General features: G+C 46.3%; 1 protein-coding gene across 1 annotated transcript; it reads left to right on the top strand.

Moving 5' to 3' along the window:
• The first annotated feature begins 17,304 nt into the window (after positions 1-17,304).
• Positions 17,305-19,042, top strand: SPDYC (speedy/RINGO cell cycle regulator family member C). Its single transcript, XM_028117897.2, has 6 exons — positions 17,305-17,446; positions 17,703-17,761; positions 18,031-18,116; positions 18,221-18,392; positions 18,476-18,815; positions 19,008-19,042. The coding sequence occupies exons 1-6, from the start codon at positions 17,305-17,307 to the stop codon at positions 19,040-19,042; spliced, it is 834 nt and encodes a 277-aa protein (XP_027973698.2).
• Positions 19,043-21,522: the final 2,480 nt, after the last annotated feature.

The following is a 21,522-nucleotide window of genomic DNA, read 5'->3' as shown; positions in this document are numbered from 1 at the left end:
TAAGTAAGTAAGTAAATAAATAAATCTTAAAAAAAAAAAAAGAGTTGGACATTTAACCGACTGAGCCACCCAGGTGCCCCTAACCTGGCCTTTTTAGAATAAATCCAATTTGGGCACAGTGTGTTATCTTTTCTATATATTACTAGATTCAGTTTACTAATAATTTGCTTAGAGTTTTTATATCTATGTTTCTGAGCCTGCAGAATTTCTTATGTTGTCTTTTTTGGCTTTTTGGTATCAAGTATGGTACCCTGATGATGTGTGGAGGAAGGGCCCTCTTTTTTTATACTCTGGAAAGATTTGTGTAAGATGCAATTATTTGTTCTTTGAATTTTAATCTTACTGGTGGAACCATATAGGCCTGGAGTATTCTTTATAAGATTTTATCTAATGATTCAATTTGTTTACTGTTATAGGACTAAGCAGGATTTCTATTTCCATATGTTTTAGTTTTGGTGTATTATATTTTTCTATAAGGACTATTCTACTTTCATATAAACAAATATAAGTGTATAAAATAAGTATATGTTTCTTTTTAAGATTTATTTTATTTATTTGAGAGAGAAAGAGAGAGAGTGCAAGTGGGGGGAGGGGCAGAGGGAGAGGATCTCAAGCAGACTCCAAACTGAGCTTAGAGCCAAATGTGAGATCAAGACCTGAGCTGAAGCCAAGACGGAGGCTTAACTGACTGAGCCACCCAGGCACCCCAGTATATGTTTCATATATAAAATATAAATATAAAAGTTGTGATAAAGTTGTTCATAATATCCTCATATATTTATTTTCTACTATCTGTAGGTATAGCACCCTTTTCATTCCTATTATTGTTAATTTGTGCCTTCTCTTTTAAAAATTATTCTGAATCAATCTTGCTAGAGGTTTGTTAATTTTATGGGTATTATCAAAGAACCAAATTATGACTTTTAAATTTTTTCTATTTTATTATTTTCTGCCCTTTATTATTTTATTCCTTCTACTTCATTAGGCATATTTTTGTTCTTTTTATTTTTTTTAAATGATTTTATTTATTTATTTGACAGAGAGAGACACAGCAAGAGAGAGAACACAAGCAGGGGGAGTGAGAGAGGGAGAAGCAGGCTTCCCGCAGAGCAGGGACCCTGATGCGGGGCTCGATCCCAGAACCCTGGGATCATGACCTGAGCTGAAGGCAGACGCTTAACGACTGAGCCACCCAGGTGCCCCATTTTTGTTCTTTTTAAAAAAGCTATTTATTTCGAAATAATTTTAGGCTTACAAAAAATTGCAAAAATAGTGCAGAGAGTTCCTGTATACCCTTCACCAAACTTCTCTTAATGCTAACATCTTACACAACCCCAGGACTGTTATTGAAACCGGAAATTAACAGTGCTAGAATACTACTAGCTAATCTATAGACCTTGTTTTAATTGTGCCAACGGTCCCATTAACGTCTTTTTCCGGGTCCAGAATCCAATCCAATCCAGGATTCCAAATTGCATATAATTGGTATATTATTCATTGTTATGTAACAATTATGTTAAAACTTAGTAGCTTAAAACAACAAATATTTATTGTCTCATAGTTTCTGTGGGTCAGGAATTTAGGAGCTGCTTAGGCGGGTTGTTCTTGGTCAGGGTCTCTGATGACGTTGCATTCATGATGTCAGCCAGGACTGTGGTCATCTGACATCTTCACTAGGACTGGGGGATCTGCTTTCAAGATGGCCTATTCACATAACTACTTGAAGCTTCAGTTCACCATATGGGTCTCTCCATGGTGTTTCTCGAGTGGCCTCATGACATGGCAGCTGGCTTCACCCAAAAAAAGTAAAGCTGAAGCTGCAAAGTCCCTTATGACCTAGCTTCAGAAATCACCCTGTGTCATCTCCACAATATCCTATTGATACACCGGTCAGCCCTGTTCCATGAATAGCAGCATCATTCAGAGGCCATTTTGGAGGTTGGCTACCACACTTGTCATGTCTTCTTGGTCTTCTCCAATTTGGGAAAATCTCAGATATATTTTTCTTCCATGAACCTGACACTTTTTTCTGGAGTACTAGCCAGTTATTTTCTTTAGAATATCCCTCAATTTGGATTTACCTGTTGTTTCGTAATGATTACTTTGAGGTTATTCATTTGGGTAAGAATATTACAGAAGTGAAATGCTCTTCTAAGTGCTTCATATTAGATGTTACGTGATGTGGTGTGTCTTATAAATGGTCACGTAAACTCTGATCACTTGGTTAAAGTGGTGTCTTCTGGGTCTCTCTACTGTGAGGTTACTTTTTTCTCTTTTTTTTTTTTTAAGATTTTATTTATTTATTTGACAGAGAGATAGAGAGCACAAGTAGGCAGAGTGGCAGGCAGAGGGAGAGGGAGAAGCAGGCTCTCTGCTGAGCAGGGAGCTGGACATGGGGCTCGATCCCAGGACCCTGGGATCATGACCTGAGCCGAAGGCAGACACTTAACAACTGAGCAACCCAGGTGCCCCGCCCATTTTTTTTTTTTTAAATCTAGGTTTTAGTCTTTTGTCCCACAATTTGTAACAGTTCTTTGTATATTAAGGACATAGGTTGAAAATTTTTCTCTTAATTTGTCAGGTGTCTTTGTTTGTTTAGAAGCTGTTTAGGAGCTTTTGTTTTCTATTTTGTATACAATGTTTCTATTGCTGGTATGTTTTAAGGGGATCAAGTATTAACACGAGATAATTTCGACAGCAAGCAAAAGGCTCCTATTCTGAAGGCTTTAAAAAAAGGACATTTATAGGGGCGCCTGGGTGCCTCAGTTGGTTAAGCCACTGCCTTCGGCTCAGGTCATGATCCTGGAGTCCCGGGATGGAGTCCCACATCGGGCTCCCTGCTTGGCAGGGAGTCTGCTTCTCCCTCTGACCCTCTTCCCTCTTGTGCTCTCTGTCTCTCATTCTCTCCCTCTCAAATAAATAAATAAAATCTTAAAAAAAAAAAAGGACATTTATTATTTCATACAACAAGAAGTTCGAGTAGGTGGTGAACTCCTCTTGTAATTAAGTGGTTCAATGATGTCATCAGAGATTCAGGATTTTCTTATATTTCTCCTCTGACATTCTCAACATGTTGATTTTTGTCTCCTGACCTGTCCTCTCAGGGTCCTAAGATGACTGTCACAGCTTGTTCATGGTGTTTTTGCCTTGCAAAAAACTTTCCTTCATGTGAGGTGGTCGAATTTATTAATCTTGTCTTTTACCATCTCTGGATTTTGATCAGAGTTAGAAAGGCCGTTTCTACTCAGAGGTGAATGAGGAATTCACTCATATTTTCTTCCAGTGCTTCTATGGTTTTATATTGACTAGATTTAGATTCCCGATGCACTTGAAGTGTATTCTCAGGTAGAGTGTAAGGAATGGGTCTATTTTTTTTCTTTTTCCAAATGGTTAGTGGGTGGTCCCACACCATTATTATAAAGGTCACCTTTTCTCCGGTGGATTTGAGATCCCTCCCGTGCCTCCTGCCCTATACCACATTCCCACTGTATTTGGGTTAGGTGTTCTCTTCTATTCCACTGGTTTGTCTATTCCCGGACCACTACCACGCTGTGTTAATTGCAGAGGCTTTATACTTGTTTTATCGTCTGCTAGGACTGGTCCTCCTAGTGATCTATTGTTGTGATAGTTACCTATCTCCTGTGTTTTAGCAGCTTCTGGGGGAGCCCAGAATCTGGGAACAGCCTCATTGAGGACTCTGGCTCGAGGTCCCTCATGAGCTAATCTTAATGAGTTAACTTAATGAGTTAAGCAAGGCTGCAGTCAACTCAAGTTTCCTTGGAGGTTGAGGCTTGGAGAGTCACCTTCTAAGCTCCCTCAAGTGGCTGGGGGGCAGGCCTCAGCTCCTCCCCAGCTGGAGACCTCATTTTCTTGCCGTGTGGGCCTCTCCATGGGACTGCTTACAACACGGTTTCCCTCAGCATAACTGATCCAAGAGAGAGAAAGTGAGAAAGGCCCAAGATGGAAACCTCAGTTTTTATAACCTAGAAACTGGGAATGAGAAGACATTGTGCCAAATAAAATCAGTTCCTTTCAGCAGAATTATGGAGCTCTTCGTCGTCATAGCCTGCCTTTCCACCTGGGCAGAACCTCTGCCTCACCCTATGGGATCTAGGGGTGGGGAGAGCAGCCCATTATCATGAGTGAGGCCTCTGCTCTATAAGCTGGTGGGGGAGGGGGATAGTAGCCCGAGGTCTTCTTGACTTGCCCTTTTGGCATGGAATACCTGTCCTAGGAGAGAGTTGGGGTGTGAGTCATGGGGATCCAGTATTTTAGGCCTGTCATGCCTGCAGTAGAGCTTCTTCTCTACAAGTGTGGGTTGTGTGTGGGGAAAAGATGCCCGGTTCTTTTTTGCTGCACCTTCCTGGACTAGAGAGAGCTTCCATGACAAGGGGCAGGGCACACATTGATGGTTTGCCCCTCCTGGAGTGAAATATTCGCTCTATACTGGGGAGTGGGGATTGGAGTGGGAGAGGGAGCCCCCTGTTTTCTCGGCTGCGCAGCCCCAGAGTAGAAGCTTCCAGAAGACAGAATGAGGAGGGGATGGGAAGAGAAAAGAGTGGGTTGTGGCTCAGATGCCCCAAGCTCTCACTGTTCTGTTCTTACTGAAATGTCCTTGAATGAATTCTCCTACATTTGCTGGATATGGCTGTAGGATAATTTCCAGACATTAAAATGGTTGGGTGTTCAAAAACATTTTTTCCCAGTTAAGCGGTTGTTTCATTGGGGAGAGAGTCTACCCAACTCCTCACTCTGACATTTTGGAAATTGACCTCAAGATTTAAAAATATTTCTTGGTCCATGGTTTTCCTCTTGTCATTTCTTATTTGTTATACGTGTGCTCTCCCCCCTCTTAAACAAGTGAGCTGGTACTTTTTCTATTTGTTAATCTTTCCAAAAATCCAAGTCCAATTTTTATTCTCCAGTCCATTCATCTTTGTTTTTTTTTTTTTTTTTTTTTAATTGTTTCCCCATTTGTGCTTTCTTTGGGTTTACTTTGTGGCTCTTTCTCTAGTTTTGAGCTGGGAATTACCATTCATTTCTTTTCATTCTTTCATTTTAATGATGAAAGTGTTTAGTGCGGCGAATTTCCCTTTGGTCGTTGCTTTCAACAGATTTCACAGAATCCAGAAAGGAGGATTCTCATTCTCATTATTTTTTAAAAATTGGTATTCCAGTTTGTTTTCACCAAAATCTTCTTGGTTTTGTCTTTATTAATAATTTCATATTTTATTATGTTGTGCTCAGACAATATTGTTTATAATGTTTCTACTTTATTGAGCTTACTGATGATTTCTTTGTGACCTAACATGTGACTCGTTCTTTTTTTTTTTTTTGGTGGGGGGGATACTTTTCTTTGGATTCATGGTTGTTTTTTCAGTGGGGGGAGATCTCCTCAGTTGATGTGCATTTTATTTTCCGATTTTTTTTTTTTTTGGTATGTATGTATGTATTTAGTAGGTTCAGGCGTGGGGCTTGAACTCACGACCCTGAGATCAAGAGCTGCATGCTCTACCAACTGAGTCAGACAGGCGCCCCGCTTTTTTATTTTTATTTTTTTTTTTTTTGGTTTTTAATAATAGCTCCATACAGATCTGTTAATAATCTTCTTTTTCGGGATGCCTGGGTAGCTCAGTCGGTTAAGTGTTTGCCTTCGGCTCGGGTCATGATCCCAGGGTCCTGGGATTGAGTCCCACATCAGGCTTCCTGTTCAGTGGGGACTCTGCTTCTCCTCTCCCTCTGCCTGCCACTCCTCCCTGATTGTGCTCTCTCTCTCTGACAAATAAATAAATAAAATCTTTTAAAAAAATAATCTTTTTTTTTAAATTTCTTGTGGTACTGGGTGTTTTACAAGATTCCTAGGTCAATAGCAAGCTGATGTCAATAGAGCAAAGTCTACGGTTTAGTGGATTTTCATTTGTTTGTTTGGTGGGGGGAGGGATTTTGTTTCTGTGGGATTTGTGCTTCCGAATTTTGTTTCTCTTTTGTCTTGTAAGACCCTAAATTTTTCCCTCTTGTTTTTTACCCCCTTCACCACTCAATTGCTCAAGGACACCTCTTGCTTGAAATTGGTTGAGTTGCATTATGGTCGAGAATTTAATCCATTTACTGGAAAATGTTCTGTGTATGTTTTTCTGCATTTAGGTGCAGTGTTCTGGATTTGTCCACTAGGTCAAATTCATTAACCACATTCTTCATATTTCTTATGCCTTTGGTAACTTTTTTGCCTGCACGTGCCATCAAATCTTTCTTTTTTTCTTTTTTTATGAGCCATCAAATCTACAACTGTAATTTGTCTGTTTTTCCTTGCGGTTCTATCCATTTATATATATAATATGTGTTTTATATATATATATAAATTACATATCTTTATTGCTATTTATTTTTCCTTGTGGTTCTACCTACTTATATATGTGTATATACTTACATATCTTTATTGCTATGGACTTTATATTTTTAAATTTTTATTGTTATGTTAATCACCATACATTACATCATTAGTTCTTGATGTAGTGTTCCATGATTCATTGTTTGTGCATAACACCGAGTGCTCCATGCAGAATGTGCCCTCTTTAATACCCATCACCAGGCTAACCCATCTCCCCACCCTCCTCCCCTCTAGAACCCTCAGTTTGTTTTTCAGAGTCCATAGTCTCTCATGGTTCTGGACTTTATTCTTTTATGAAAGATTTTATTTAATTTTTGACAGAGAGAGAGACAGCGAGACAGGGAACACAAGCAGGGGGAGTGGGAGAGGGAGAAGCAGGCTTCCTGCGGAGCAGGGACCCCAATGTGGGGCTTGATCCCAGGACCCTGGGACCATGACCTGAGCCAAAGGCAGACGCTTAATGACTGTGCCACCCAGTCGCCCCTGGACTTCATTTTTAAAAAAGATTTTATTTATTTATTTATTTGAGAGAGAGAGAGAGCGCGCGCGAACACGAGTGGTGGGAGAGGCAGAGGGAGAAGCAGATTCCCTGCTGATCGGGGAACCAGATGCAGGACTTAATCCCAGCACTCCAGGATCATGACCTGAGCCAAAGGTAGACACTTAACCGACTGAGTCACCCAGGTGCCCCACGGACTTTATTTTTAAGAGTAAATAAATTTTAGGGTGCCTGGGTGGCTCAGTAGCTGGGTGTCTGCCTTCGGCTCAGGTCATGATCCCAGGGTCCTGGGATCGAGCCCCACATCGGGCTCCCTGCTATGCGGGAAGCCTGCTTCTCCCTCTCCCACTCCCCCTGCTTGTGTTCCCTCTCTCACTGTGTCTCTCTCTGTCAAATAAATAAATAAAATAAAAAAAAAGAGTAAATAAATTTTAAGTTGCTATATATTTTAGAAATCATTATGTAAGCACCCTCTTTCTGTCCAGTAATGCTTTTAACCTGGAATTTATTTTTTTCTGATACTAACATAGCTTTTTCAGCTTTAATATTTGCCTTATATTTTCTCTATCCTTGTACTTCCAAATTCTTTATATCTCCCCCTTTTTTTGAGAGAGAGAGAGAGAGCATGAGCAGTGCGGGGAGGAGCAGAGGGAGAGAAAGAATCCCAAGCAGACTCCACGCCCAGCAAGGAGCCTGGCACGGGGCTTGATCTCACGACCCTGAGATCACAACCTGAGCTGAAATCAAGAGTCGGCCATCCAACCGACTGAGCCACCCAGGTGCCCCCATATCCTTGTGTTTCATGTGTATCTTCTATAAATAGCATGCAGTGCTAATATACAATGTTATAAATAGTAGATTTGGTAGCATAGCATAAATCATGCTGTGATAAATGTGGTGGGCAGAATAGTGGCCTCTCACAGATGTCCACATCCCAGTTCCTGGAAACTGTGAACCTTACCTCACATGGCAAAAGGTACTTTGCAGATGTGATTAAGTCTAGGATCTGGAGATGGAGAGATTATCCTGGATTATCCAGGTGAGCCAAATGTCATCATAAGAGTCCTTAAAAGCGGAAGTGGGGTCAGAGTTCGAGATTTGAAGATGAGATGCTGCTCTCTGTGAAGATGAAGGGCAAGGCCATGAATCAAGGATTGCAGGCCACCTCCACACGGAATGCGACCTTACTGTCACCTTGATTTTAGCGGAGTGAGATGCGTTTTGGACTTCTGACCTCCAGAACCTGTAAGATGATAGATTTGTATCGTTTGAAGCCACTCCATTGCTGTGGCCCCAGCAGCAGAGAGAGATCCAGTATGATAACAAGCAACTTCCAAATCTTGGTGGCTTTCAAAAACAAAAGTTTCTCTCTCTCTCACATTCCATGCCCTTTACAGGTTGGCTTTGTATCCATTTCCTGTCTTCTTTATTCCAGGCTCCAGGCTAGAGAGGCCGCCCAGCACAGGTGGAAAAGAGCAAGGGTAGAAACACCTTGGGGCTCCTACAGTTTCTGCTCGGGTGTGGCATAAACCGTTTCTGCTCAAATTCCAGTAACTGATGCAAGCCATCCCCGTCAGTATAAAACGGGGTAGCCAGCCGAATTGTCCCGGAGGAAGGACACCTGTCTTATCGGGAGGGACTAGCATGTATACAGGCCCTGGGGCAAGGAGTGGGGGACAGAGTTCAGAGAACTGAAAGAAGATGGTCTGGCTGGAGGGCGGCAGAGAGGCAGGGCCAGGGATGTGGTTGGAGAGAGGAGCAAGACCGGATGGTGCAGAGCCTGGTAAGCCGACTATTCATCCAGCGAATGTGAGCAGAGTGCTTACACAGTAGGCTGAGTCAGGGCTGGAAGCTTGGGGACAGACAAGGCTGACGAGGTCCCTGTTCTGGAGGCATTTACCTAGTGGGAAGTAACAAGGAAGCGAGATGATTGCAGACAGTGATCAAATAAGTACCACAGTTAAGGAGTTTGTATTTTATTAAAAGGACTATTTTTATTTTATTTTTATTTTTTTAAGATTTTATTTGAGAGAGAGAGCATGAGCAGTGTGAGGGGCAGAGGGAGAAGCAGACTCCCCGCTGAACAAAGAGCCTGATGCGGGGCTCGATCCCAGGACCCTGAGATCATGACCTGAGCTGAAGGCAGACGCTTAACCGACTGAGCCACCCAGGTGCCCCTAAAAGGACTATTTTTCAAAGATTACTGCAGCTCTAGGGAGGGCCAAGAGCACAGGAAGTCAGAGACTGTTCAGCAGACCACTGCGGGAGTCAGGCAGAACGTGATGGCCGGGGAGGCAGAGGGGAGAGGAGGTGGGCATGAATTAGGGAGAGATTTCTGAGCTAGAATCCACAAGATTTAGTGATGAACTGGATGTCGGGGGTGAGAAAGAAAGTAAAAATACTTGCAAATTCTCAGCCAAGAGGACACCGCCTAGCAAGGGGAACGAAGCAGCAGCGTGATGGAGTCTTACCCCAAAGCAAACCTACTGTGTGCTTCTATTTACATAAAGTTAAAAACAGGCAAAAGTAACCAATGAAGATAGAGTCCAGAATAGTGATTAGCCTTTGCGGGGAAGTGGCGGGGGTGGGGGTGGGGGTGGGGACTAGAGCCCGGGCAGGGCACGCAGAGCCCCTGGGTACACAGCTCTCAAAACTCATCACGTGACTCACTTCTGTTCTGTGTACTTTTCTATGTGGCTGCAATAAAAAGTGTACTGGAAAACAACGACCCCTAATTTTGTTGTTGCTATGTTACTTTTGAACAACTGCTGGTAAGTAGATGGGGAAACGGAAGAAGGAACAGGTTCCTGCGGGCAGATAACGAGGTGCCTGGAGAAAACAAGCAGAGAGGGCCGAGAGGCAGCAGGAGGTACAAGTGTGGACATGGGGGAGTGTCAGGGCTGGGAAGAGCCTTTGGAGCCTCTGGAAGGATTTAAAGTTGGTGGACTTGACAAGGCAATTCAGGGAGCAAATCAGGGGGCATGGGCACAGGAAGGGGGCCCAGAGCCAGGCCTGGAAGTTTGGCTGCCCTCTGCCTTCTGGATCCACGTTCCATGGTGACCCTCTGAACACGCCCACTCGGGGCTCATCTCCAGCTCTTCCAGTCTCCGTCCCCGCCTGCCCCCTGCCCCCCCAGGCCTCCTACACACTCAGCCCGGGTAGCGTCAGTCTCGAGGCTCTGGCTTTTTCTTCTAGAGTGGTCTACCCTTGGTTGCCTCTCTCCTGTCTGGTTTTTGTCTCTCTGGGGCTTCTTGAGGCCCTAGAATGAGAGAATCCTTATCTTTGAAATACTACAGTCTATTAACAAAAATCAACCATTGAACAAACATCATCAAAATGAAAGCCTTGCTCTGGGAAAGACAATGTTAAGAGAGTGAAAAGAGGAGCTATAGTTTGGGAGAAAATATTGACAAATTTATCTGACAAAAGCTTGTACCTAGAATATGTAAAGAACTCTCTAAACTCAACAGTAAGAAAACAAACAATTCAATTAACAAACAAGCAACGGACTCCAACGGACACTTCACCAGCGAAGATAAGCGGATGCAAAATGTATGCATGTCCTAGGGCTGCCACGTAGCAAAGTACCAGGAACTGGAGGGCTTCAAAGAGAAAGCTACTATCTCAGTGCTGGAGGCTGGAAGTCCAAAATCAAGGTGTTAGTGGGGCCATGCCGTCTCTCTGGCGGGGGCAGGCAAGCCTTGCTGTTCCCTGGCTGGTAGCTAGCACACTCCAATCTCTGCCTCTGTTGTTACCTGGCTGTGTTCCCACTGGGTGTCTGTCTTTTTTTTTTTTTTAAGATTTTATTTATTTATTTACTTATTTGAGACAGAGAGAGAAAGAGAGGGTGAGAGTGAATGTGGGGGGAGGGGCAGAGGGAGAGGGAGAGAGAATCTCCAGCAGACTCCCCACTGAGCGTGGAGCCTGGTCCGGGGCTCAATCTCATGACCCTGATGAGATCATGACCTGAGCCAAAACCAAAAGTCCGGATGTTTGACCAGCTGAGCCACCCAGGGGCCCCTCATGTCTGTTTTCACCTGTCTCTGTGTCTCTTCCCCTTTAAAGACACCAGTCATATTGGACCAGAGCTTATGCTAATCAAGTATGACCTCATCTTTACCTGATTACATCTGCAGAGACCCTATTTCCAAATAACATCACATTCACAGGAAATGGAGGAGGTGGGGTGACCAACATATCTTTTGGTGGTTGGTGGGGGCAACAATATACTCCACAACTGAAAATAAGCACGTGAAAAGATGGTCAATATCATCAGCCATTAGGAAAATGCAAATTAAAACCACACGACTAAGGAAACCAAATATGTAAGTGTAGTTAGACACAGAAGTATATAACACAGTTTAATTAAAATTTGTTGCTTAGAAATCCATTTATCAAAAGTTTATAGGTAGAGGGTGTCAGAATAATAAAAAAATGATGGAGAAGGTACATATTCATTTATAGGTAGAAGTAACTAGGAAGGTGTGAAAAGAAAGAAAAAAAACCCATAGGACTAAAATAAAGAATACTGACAATACCAAAATTGTCTCTGAAAAAGTTTCACAGTCTCTTATAAAGTTAAACATACATTTACCATATGACTCCTCCTAGGTGTTTATCTTAGAGAAATAAAAATGTATGTTCATGTAAAAACCCGTACACAAATGTTCACAGCAGCTTTATTTGTAATAGCCCGCACTGGAGTCAACCCATTCCAAACTGTGGAATACTACTTGGTAATAAAAATCCACAATAATAAAAAGGAATGAACCTCTGATATATGCAGCAACCTGGGTGGGTCTGAAGGTATTATGTTGAATGAAAAAGCCAGCCTCCAAGGTCACATACAGTACGATTCTAATTATGTAATGATCTTAACGTGATAACAGATGAATGGTTGCTCGAGGCTGGGGGTGGGACAGAGGGTGTGACTCTGAAGGAATCATGAGGGAGTTCCTTTGGGTGACGGAATTATTGTGTATCCTGCTTGGGGTGGTAGATACACCAATCCATGTGTGTGATAACATTTAGAGAACCAGACACCAAAAAAAAAAAATCAGAGTGAGTGCTTGTGAAAACTGATGAAATCTGAATGAGGTCCATAGTTTTGTTGTACCAGTGTCAATTTCCTGGTTCTCACTGTTCTCTGGTTATGTAAGATGTTACCATTGGGGGAAGCTGGGCAAAGGGGACACAAAAACTTTCCATACTTTTCCTTTTTTTTTTTTAAAGATTTTTTTTATTTATTTGACAGAGACACAGCGAGAGAGGGAACACAAGCAGGGGGAGTGGGAGAAGGAGAAGCAGGCTTCCCGCGGAGCAGGCAGCCCAATGTGAGGCTCGATCCCAGGACCCTGGGATCATGACCTAAGCCGAAGGCAGACGCTTAGCGACTGAGCCACCCAGGTGCCCCCCCCTTTTTTTAAAGAGAGGCATGGGGGTGGGGGAGGGGCAGAGGAAGAGGGAGAGAGATTCCTAAGCAGGCTCCATGCTCAGCGCAGAGCCCGATGCAGGGCTTGATCTCATGACCCTGAGATCATGACCAGAGCCAAAAAATCAAGAGTTGGACGCTTAACCGACTGAGCCACCCAGGTGCCCCTCCATACTTTTTAAGCAACATCTGTGTGAGTCTAAATTCTTTCAAAATAAAAAATGAAAATATTCTCTCCAATGTGGAGTGTGGAAGCCCAAGGCTGGCACTGAAGGGAATGCGCCTGAAGCCCACCCACAGGCTTTTTTGTACCCACTTACTGAGGGGGAGAGGCTGAAAACACAGTTGGTCTAGGGAATTCATTCATTCATTCATTCATTCGTTCATTCTGAACACCTTCTCTATGTCAGGCTCTGTCGGGAAACAGCACTAGACCCAGCCAGCCAGGTTCCCTGGCTTAGGTTTCAACGTGGGGCCTGGGCCAGACAGCCAGGTTGAAATGTGGTCCTCCACTCACTAGCTCCACTCACTAGCTTCGTGGCTGGCAGTGAGTTACTTAACCTCCCAGAGACTACCCAAACTCTGCAGTTTAGTTGTAGTTCTCATTTGTAAAACAAGGCTACTAACAATATCCACTTCGTAGGGTGGTCGTGAGGAACACGTGAGCTGATTCAATTACAGGCTCTTTAGTGACATGTTTGGGGGGCTTGCTATGGAGACTGTGGGGGTCACAGCTTCCTTTCTAGGGGAGGCCGACAACAAATACCCAAGGGGAAACACAGATCTCCACCACCTCCACACACACACACACACAAGCAGGGTGGCCTGATGAGACTGGGTAGTCGGAGAGGCTCAGCAGCCTCAGGGATCACGGGAGGTCGCCCCAAAGAGAGGACTCAGACCAGAGAGACTAAGAAACTAAGAGATTCAGAGACACTCATAGAGACTCAGAAACCCAGAGATTCTAAGGCACCCAGAGACCAAGAGATGTCCAGAGACCCAGAGTGACCAAGGGATCCAGAGATGCATAGAGACCCAGAGACTGAGAGAGATCCAGAGAGACAAAGACAGCCAGAGAGAGACAAAAAGACCTAGAACATCAAAGAGACCCACAGACCCAGAGAGGCCAAAAGACTCAGAGATATCAGAGACCCAGAGAGATCCAGAGAGACCTGGAGAGATCCAGAGACACCAAAAAACTCTGAGACACAGAGACACCAAGAGACCCCAAAACACCCAGATACCCAGAAATGCAAAGAGATTGGGCACCTGGGTGGCTCAGTTGGTTAAGCGACTGCCTTCGGCTCAGGTCATGATCCTGGAGTCCCGGGATCGAGTCCCACATCGGGCTCCCTGCTCAGCAGGGAGTCTGCTTCTCCCTCTGACCCTCCCCCCCTCTCATGTACTCTCTCTCTCTCATTCTCACTCTCTCAAATAAATAAATAAATCTTTAAAAAAAAAAAGAAATGCAAAGAGATTGAGAGACAGAGAGATCAAGAGATTAAGGGACTCAGAAACCAACAGAGATGGAGGGACACAGAACAGGAGGGGCAGTTCCCAGGAATGAAAATTCACACTGGCACCCAGGGTCAAAGCCTGAGACTGGGAACAAAGCAGAGACGGCTGCTGGGTGTCCAACCAGTGAAGAGCAGCCAGGTCAGAGGAAGGTCTTCTGAGGTCTGCGGACCTGGGCTCCAAACCTGGCCCTGTGCTCACCACCCACCTGGTCCAGCCACATTAAAATGTCAGCAGGCTGAGGCCCCGAGCCTCAGTTTCCCATCTGAAAAATGTCAGTGAGAACCACAAAACTGACCTTCCAGGGGCAGATGTGTTGGTCATGTAACTTGAGCCCCCTTATGTGGTTACTTTGAGCATAAATGATTCAACTTCTTTCTGGCCTCCATTTCTATTAAATATGTATTTTATTTTATTTTATTTTTATTTTTTATTTATTTTTAACATTTCATTTATTTATTTGACAGAGAAGACACAGCAAGAGAGGGAACACAAGCAGGGGGAATGGGAGAGGGAGAAGCAGGCTTCCCGCTGAGCAGGGAGCCCAAAGCGGGGCTCGATCCCAGGACCCTGGGATCATGACCTGAGCTGAAGGCAGAAGCTTAACAGCTGAGACACCCAGGCGCCCCTTATTTTATTTTTAAAAAAGATTTTATCTATTTATTTGAGAGAGAGCGAGAGCAAGAGATCACAGAGGGAGAGGGAGAAGCAGACTCCCCTCTCAATCTGATGGGTGTTTTGGTGTTTTGATTTTATTTCTTTTAAGTGAGTTTGAACATTTTTTCATATATTTGGAAAAGATTTTCATGTCTTTTATTTGGTGAATTTTCTGTTCAGATCTTTTTCTCATTTTTTATTTTTTTATTTTTATTATTTTTTTAAAGATTTTATTTATTTATTCATGAGAGACAGGAAGAGAGAGAGAGAGAGAGAAGCAGAGGGAGAAGCAGGCTCCCAAGGAGCGGGGAGCCTGATGCGGGACTCGATCCCAGGACTCCAGGATCATGACCTGAGCTGAAGGCAGACGCTTAACCAACTGAGCCACCCAGGCGCCCCTAAATACATATTTTAAAAGTCACGTGTCACCACCTCACACTCATTAGGATGGCTACTATCAACAAAACACAAAATAACAAGTGTTGGCAACAATGTGGAGAAGTTAGAACCCTTGTCGGCCGTTTGTGGGACTGCAAAATGGTGCCGTCGCTGTGGGAAACAATTTGATGCTTCCTCAAAATTTTTTTTTTTAAAGATTTTATTTATTTATTTGAGAGACAGAGAATGAGAGAGAGCATGAGAGGGAAGAGGGTCAGAGGGAGAAGCAGACTCCCCGCCGAGCAGGGAGCCCGATGCGGGACTCGATCCCGGGGCTCGAGGATCATGACCGGAGCTGAAGGCAGTCGCTTAACCAACTGAGCCACCCAGGCGCCCGCTTCCTCAAAATATTAAACATAGAATTATCTCCTGATCCAGCAATTCCACTTCTCAGTGTATACCTCAAAGCAAGGTCTCGAGATATTTGTACACCTATGTTCATGGCTTACTTATTCACCAGAGCCAGGATAGGGAAATAGCCTAAGTGTCCAAGGATGGATGAATGGATAAGCAAACTGTGGTCTATACGTGGAATGGGATATTATTCAGCCTTAAAAAGGAAGGGAATCCTGACATATGCCAGGGCATGGATGAACCCTGAGGACATGCTAAGCGAAATAAGCCGGTCACAAAGAGACAACTCCTGTGTAATTCCACTTGTAGGAGGTGAATTCACACGCAGAAAGCAGCTTGGTGGTTGCCCTGGACTGGGGGAGGGGAAATGGGGGGGTGACTGTTTAATAGGCATAGACACCCAGTTTTGCAAGATGAAGAGTTTCGGAGATGGGTGGTGGTGATGGTTGCACAACAATATGAATGTACTTAAATCTACCCAACGTAAAAATGGCTAAGGTAGTAAATTGTATGGTATGTGTATTTTATCACGATAAAAAAGGGGGGGAAACCCAAGTGTCACCTATTAAAAGTAGAAGGTAATGCAGATGGTGACTGTCCCATAGGACTGTAGAGAGAGTAAATGAACCAGTGAGCACAGCAAGGCTTAAGGTCTGCACCCAGCTAGAGGGGTGGGGAGGTGAGGGGGAGGGGCTTGCTGGTCTTTAGCAAAGGCCTCCTCTCCCACCTTGGAGCCACTGGCTAGGCTCCCCCTGCCACTAAAGGATCTTGGGAGGGGGATGCGGACTCTGGGAAATCTTATGCCAAGACATTCTCCTCTCTGGCTCCTAGGTTTTGAGGTTCCTGGATCTGAAACAGAGACCCAACCAGCGACCCTGTCCCACCAAGACACAATCAGTTTATCGTGCCCAGGCCTCCTTTCCGGCCTGCACCTTGGCTTCACCTTTAAGAAAGAGGTGGGGAGGGGAGCGTGTTGCCATTCCAGCCCTGGGGTCCCGCTGGCCTGCCTTTACTCCTCTTGCAGGTGGTGAAATGTTGGAGAAGCTCTTACCTTGGGGGGCCGCAGCTGGGAGGCGAATGTGGAGACCAAGTTCACTCCAGGTAGAGGTGGGTGGTGATGGCCCAAAGCCCCACCCCCTCCCCAGGAAGGGGCCTGATTGGTGGAGGGCTGCGGGGGCGGAGCAGCGCTAGGGCTTTATAAACGTAGTCCCTGGGCGCGAGGAGTCATGCTGTAGGTAATCCCCTAGCTCAGGTGAGGCGTTTTGGAGGAGGAGGAGGGTGGGCTGCTTGTGGGAGCCTAGATGGAGGACCCCAGGTTGGCCACAGGGTGGTGGGCGGCAACTTCTGAGCCCCGTGGGTGGCGTCTCTCCCCGTAGCTTGAAAATTTTGAGGTCGCCCCACCTCAGGTACATGTCTAATAACATCTCCCCTCTGGGCCTCAGTTTCCTCTCCGTGAAGAAAGGGGTTGGTGGTCCTTCCAAATATGCCGCTTTGGTGTGGAGTGAGGGGGTATTTGGGAGTTGGGGGGGGGGCCAGAGGAGCAATTAAACTCTTTGGCTTTGGGGGTCAGCCCGGCCCCACCTTTTAAGTAGCTGTGACAAGACTTCCACGCTTCAGCTTCCGTGTTTGCAAAATGGGTATTGGCCTAGACCCACTCCCGGGATGAAGTGAAATAATGCCCTTAAAGAATTTAGCACAGCCCCAGGCACTTAGGAGGCCTTCAGTGGGCCTGTTGATGCTCTGCTTCCTCCCTGGCCAGGCCTGGGGTGCCAGGATGCGGGGGCGGGGGGGGCTCATCCTCCAGGAACTCTGCTGCTTTTCTGGCCTCACCCCACACATAAGCCAGTTTCTGTCTGCTCCCAGCACCGCCCCGCCCCCCACCCCAAGTCTCCACCTTCTGGAGGTCCTGTGTCAGGCCAGCCTCATCAACCCCCTCGATTTGGGGGGGGCGAGGGGGTAGGTCCTAAATCCTGAGGCTGCTTTCTCTACAGGCCGTCCCCCCCCCCCCCCCCCCGCTGTGAGATGAGTGACACTCAAGACTTGGCCACTGTTCCCGTGGTTGCCACCCAGGTGAAGCTGGGGGGCTGGAGCCGTCAAGGTGGGGGGAGTGGGTCTGTCCATCAGCGCCGGCACCAGGAGCTCCAGGCCTTTCTCAGCCTGCTGGGTGAGTTCACTTGGGGGCTGGCATTGAAGCCCCTGCGTGAAGTCGACGGGAGAGGTGGGGTCTCACCTGCCCAGCCGTGCACGCCTCTCAAACCTCTGTCCTTTCCCTTCTCAGGTGACCCCAGTTTGGCAAGGGGAAGGGAGGGGTCCTGGCAGAATGTGGGATCAGTGGAGGCTTGGGCTTTGGAACTCTGATGCCACTCTTGTCTTGTGGGGGCTGGTGGTAACCCCAGTCCACCATCTCCTCTATACTGCAGAGCACAGTTTCCTCCAGGAATTCCTTTCCAAAGATCCCTGTTTCCAGATTTCGGATAAGGTGAGGTGACACGGGGAGTAGAGGCCGGGAGTCACTTGGGGCAGTCTGAATTCGTGGGGCTTGAAGGCTATTTCACTGGGCCTCCCGGTCTGGTGGAGGGAGCACCTCCCTTTTAAATCTTTGCGCCCTGCCCCCCCGCCCCGCCCCGCCCCAGGCAATTCTCCTGGGTTTTCTGATTCACACCCCCGCTTCCTTGGGAGCGAGTGGGCCTGGTGCAATTGCCTCTCCCCCGTGCCTCACTGTAATTCTCCCCCTTTCTGTATTTGCAGTATCTTCTGGCCATGGTGCTGGTCTACTTCCGGCGTGCCAACCTGAAGCTCAGCGAGTACACCCACAGCAACTTGTTTCTGGCTCTGTGAGTGGCCAGGGCAGGTGGTAGAGACGCTAGCTGGGAGTTGTGGAATGGGGCAGGCCAGATGCTTATGGCCTCTGCTCTCTGCCCCCCGCCTCCACGGCCAGGTTTCTCGCCAATGACATGGAGGAGGATGTAGAGGACCCCAAATGTGTGATTTTTCTGTGGGCCCTGGGAAAAGATTGGCATCTCCGGGTGTCAGACTTCCTGCATCAAAGGGATAATCTGTGGGCCCGGATGGGCTTCCGGGCCATGGTGAGCCGCGAGTGCTGTGAGGAGGTGAGGCCCCACCATCATCCTGGGGTGGGGGGCACAAGGCTGGACCTCCCGCCCCCATTTACTATGCACTCTACTCACGCCAGGTCATGGCCAAGGAGCGGTCCCACTGGGCCTGGACTCGAGAGCGGCGCCCCCAGCATGGTGGGGCTCAGAGGGGTCCAAAGGCCCGGGTCCCCCTCCCCGGGCCCCCCAGCCTCTCGCCACCTCACTGTTCCCTCTGTGGCTGGCCCCCTTCCCACAGCCACTGCCACCACCAGCCCCGCCCCTTGCCTGTCTTAACCAAGTGCCCTTCCCCAACCCCTGACTGGCATTGCCCTCCCCTCCAAGCTTGTCTCTCAGTGGCTGAAGACTCCTTGGTGGGGGGTTTCCTTATCATCCCGCCCCCTCAACTGCAACTGGAGCCAGGCACCTACAGTCTCCACAGTGAGTTGAGGACAGCAGCTGGGGCTGGGCTTGGGAGGCTAGGAGGCAGGTGTGGGGCCTGACAGAATGACAAGGAGGGGCACAGGACCTGGGGTCCAGCAGGCCTGGGTACCTGTCCCAGCTCTGCCACCTCCTAGCTGTGTGCACTTGGTAAGATTCCTCTCTGAGCCTCTCTTTGTTCTTTATCCCCAGTCTTCCCGAAGCCCCCATCATGCCCTGGGCACTGACACTTGCAGGGTGAAGAGTAGCCCACCTGCTCACCTGCTGACCCAAGCCCCACTGGCTGCGCCCCCCCGCCCCCGGCCTTCTGCATTATTGCCATCAGGCTGGCAGAGCTGCCCAGGCCCCCTGTCACCTCCTCCCAAATGTACCCACTCTGACCCTGGTCCCTCTAATAAACTCGTGTCTATAGGACACCGACTATGCTTAGGCCCTGGCCTGGCTCCTTGACCCAGGGTAGGGTTAGGGAGGGAATGGGAGGAGAGGGGGGTCTGCCAAGTTAGGTACCAGTGATGGAGACTCATGAGCACAGGCTCTGTAATAACAATTCCCCTTTCCAATGATGACCAGTCATCCCGAGCCTCAGTTTCCCCTCTATGACTTCACCTATGAATGATGAAATCTACATAGTGTCGATGAGGTTGAATGAGAAGAGGTATTTTTTTTTTTTAAAGATTTTATTCAAAGACAGCACGAGCAGGGGGAGCAGCAGAGGGAGAGGGAGAACCAGACTCCCCGTAGAGCAAGGAGCCCGAGGTGGGACTCAATCCCAGGACCCTGGGATCATGACCTCAGCTGAAGGCAGATGCTTAACCAACTGAGCCACTCAGGCACCCCTGTTCTGAGGTTTGAGTGCGTTAATCCTAGATGTGTTTAGAACTTTCTCGAGAATGGAGCTCAGATGCAAGCCCTGGGTGTTACCAGTAGAGGGAATGGCTGGCTGGGGAAAGTCTGGAGGGGAGGGTGTGTTTGGGAAGTGGCTGGAACTGAAGCTGGTGAAGTCCATGGAGGGGGGGGGGGTGGTGTCCGACAAGTGGATCTGCACACCATTCCCCTGCACACTCTCTGAATGGCTCCCAGGAAGCATGGAAGTGAGAAAGCCGGGAGATTGAGGGCATTGGAAGCCAAGACAAGGGCTACAAAGTACTTTTAATTTGTTTTTCAAAGAGATAATATATTCACATGTATGTTTTAAATTTTGAACCAAGGGTCACCTCCTACCCCCAGTTACCCTCCCTGGAAGCAATAAAACTAATAGCTTATGTCCTTCCAGAGAAAGAATATAAGCATACACAGCCAAATGTGGTGTGATTAAAAAAAAAAAAAAATGTATGGATTTGGTCTTTGTCCCCGTTCCTGGCACAGAGTTACTAAAACCCTTACAATGTTCTGAGTCACAGGAGTGAATTTTGTTATTCACAATGAGCCCCTTTGAGCCACACCTGAGTTCAGGCTAATGAAGTGACTCAGGGTGGAGCCCCTACTTACCCCAGAAAGACCAATCAAGAGCAGAAACTTTCAGCTTCCCCACCACCTCCAGGGAGGAGAGGAGGTCTGGAAATTGGAGCAGTTCTGGATTGGGGGACACAGGTGCTGGGAGGGTGGGCTGCCTAGAGAGGGCACAGAAGCTCTGCACCCCTCCCAGCCCGTCCTTGCCCTAGGCACATCTTTTATTTGGCTGCTTCAGTGTTGTATCTTTTAAAATAAAACTCATAAGTAAAGTACTTTCCCAAGTTCTGTGAGTCATTCTACTAAAGGAGCAAACCTGAGGAAGGGGTTTTGGGCACCCCAGGTCTGAAGATGGTTCCTTAGCCATATATTCCTTTAGACGGCTGTATGGTATTCCTCTTCGTAGATGTACCAAAATGTAGCTTGTTCCTTATCCATTGACATTTAAATTGCTTCCAGAGTTCTGCTATTCCAAACAGTCCTACAGAGAGTCACCAAGACTTTGTAAGGACATCATTATTCAAATGTGAAAAGATATCTGTAGTAGGAATTCCTAGAAGAATTGCCCCAAGGCCACATCCAAATAGTCATTTTTACAATTTTTGCCAAATGTCCCTCTATAGAGGTCATGCCCATACTGAGCCCCACGTCCAGCAGTATATATGAAGGCTGTTTTCCAGAACAATCATCTATCAGTGACATACCAGAATTTTTATCTTTGCCAAACTGCTAAGTGGAAAATGGTCTCTTGGTGAAGTTCTAATTTTCATGTTTTCTTCTTTAGAGTGAGTTCAAGTTCATACAATTAAGAGCTGTTTGTCTTCTTTTCTGTGAACAACCCTATTTGCCTGTTTTCCCCATTTTTGGTTTCTGACTGACATATAAGGGTTTGCGAGAAAAATAGCCCTTCAAGATGTCAATTGTATTTTCTTCAGTTTCTTGCTGACTTTGCTGGGCAGATTTTTTAATGTAGGAAAATAAGCTTTTTTTGTGGCTTCTGGGTTTTGTGTCATAGTTAAAAAGACCTTTTCCACACTGAGATGACTAAAGAATCTTCTCCCTTAGCTCTTGGCTACATTTTTATTTTCATTTTTTACATTCAAATCTTGAGTTCATCTGGAACTTATCATCTGCAAAATTCCTTCCCATTTTTCCTAATGCCTTTTATTTAAAAACTCATCTTTTCTCAACAGATTTGAAATGCTATATTAAATACTAAAATTCCTATGTGCATTTGGATCTACTTCTAGATTTTTCT

Source organism: Eumetopias jubatus, unplaced genomic scaffold (assembly GCF_037043125.1).
Source record: "Eumetopias jubatus isolate StellerSeaLion01/CBP00866 unplaced genomic scaffold, mEumJub1_p1.0 scaffold_13, whole genome shotgun sequence".
Lineage (NCBI taxonomy): Eukaryota > Metazoa > Chordata > Mammalia > Carnivora > Otariidae > Eumetopias > Eumetopias jubatus.
Note: the sequence above shows the minus strand (reverse complement) of the source record. Positions and strands in the feature narration are given on the sequence as shown.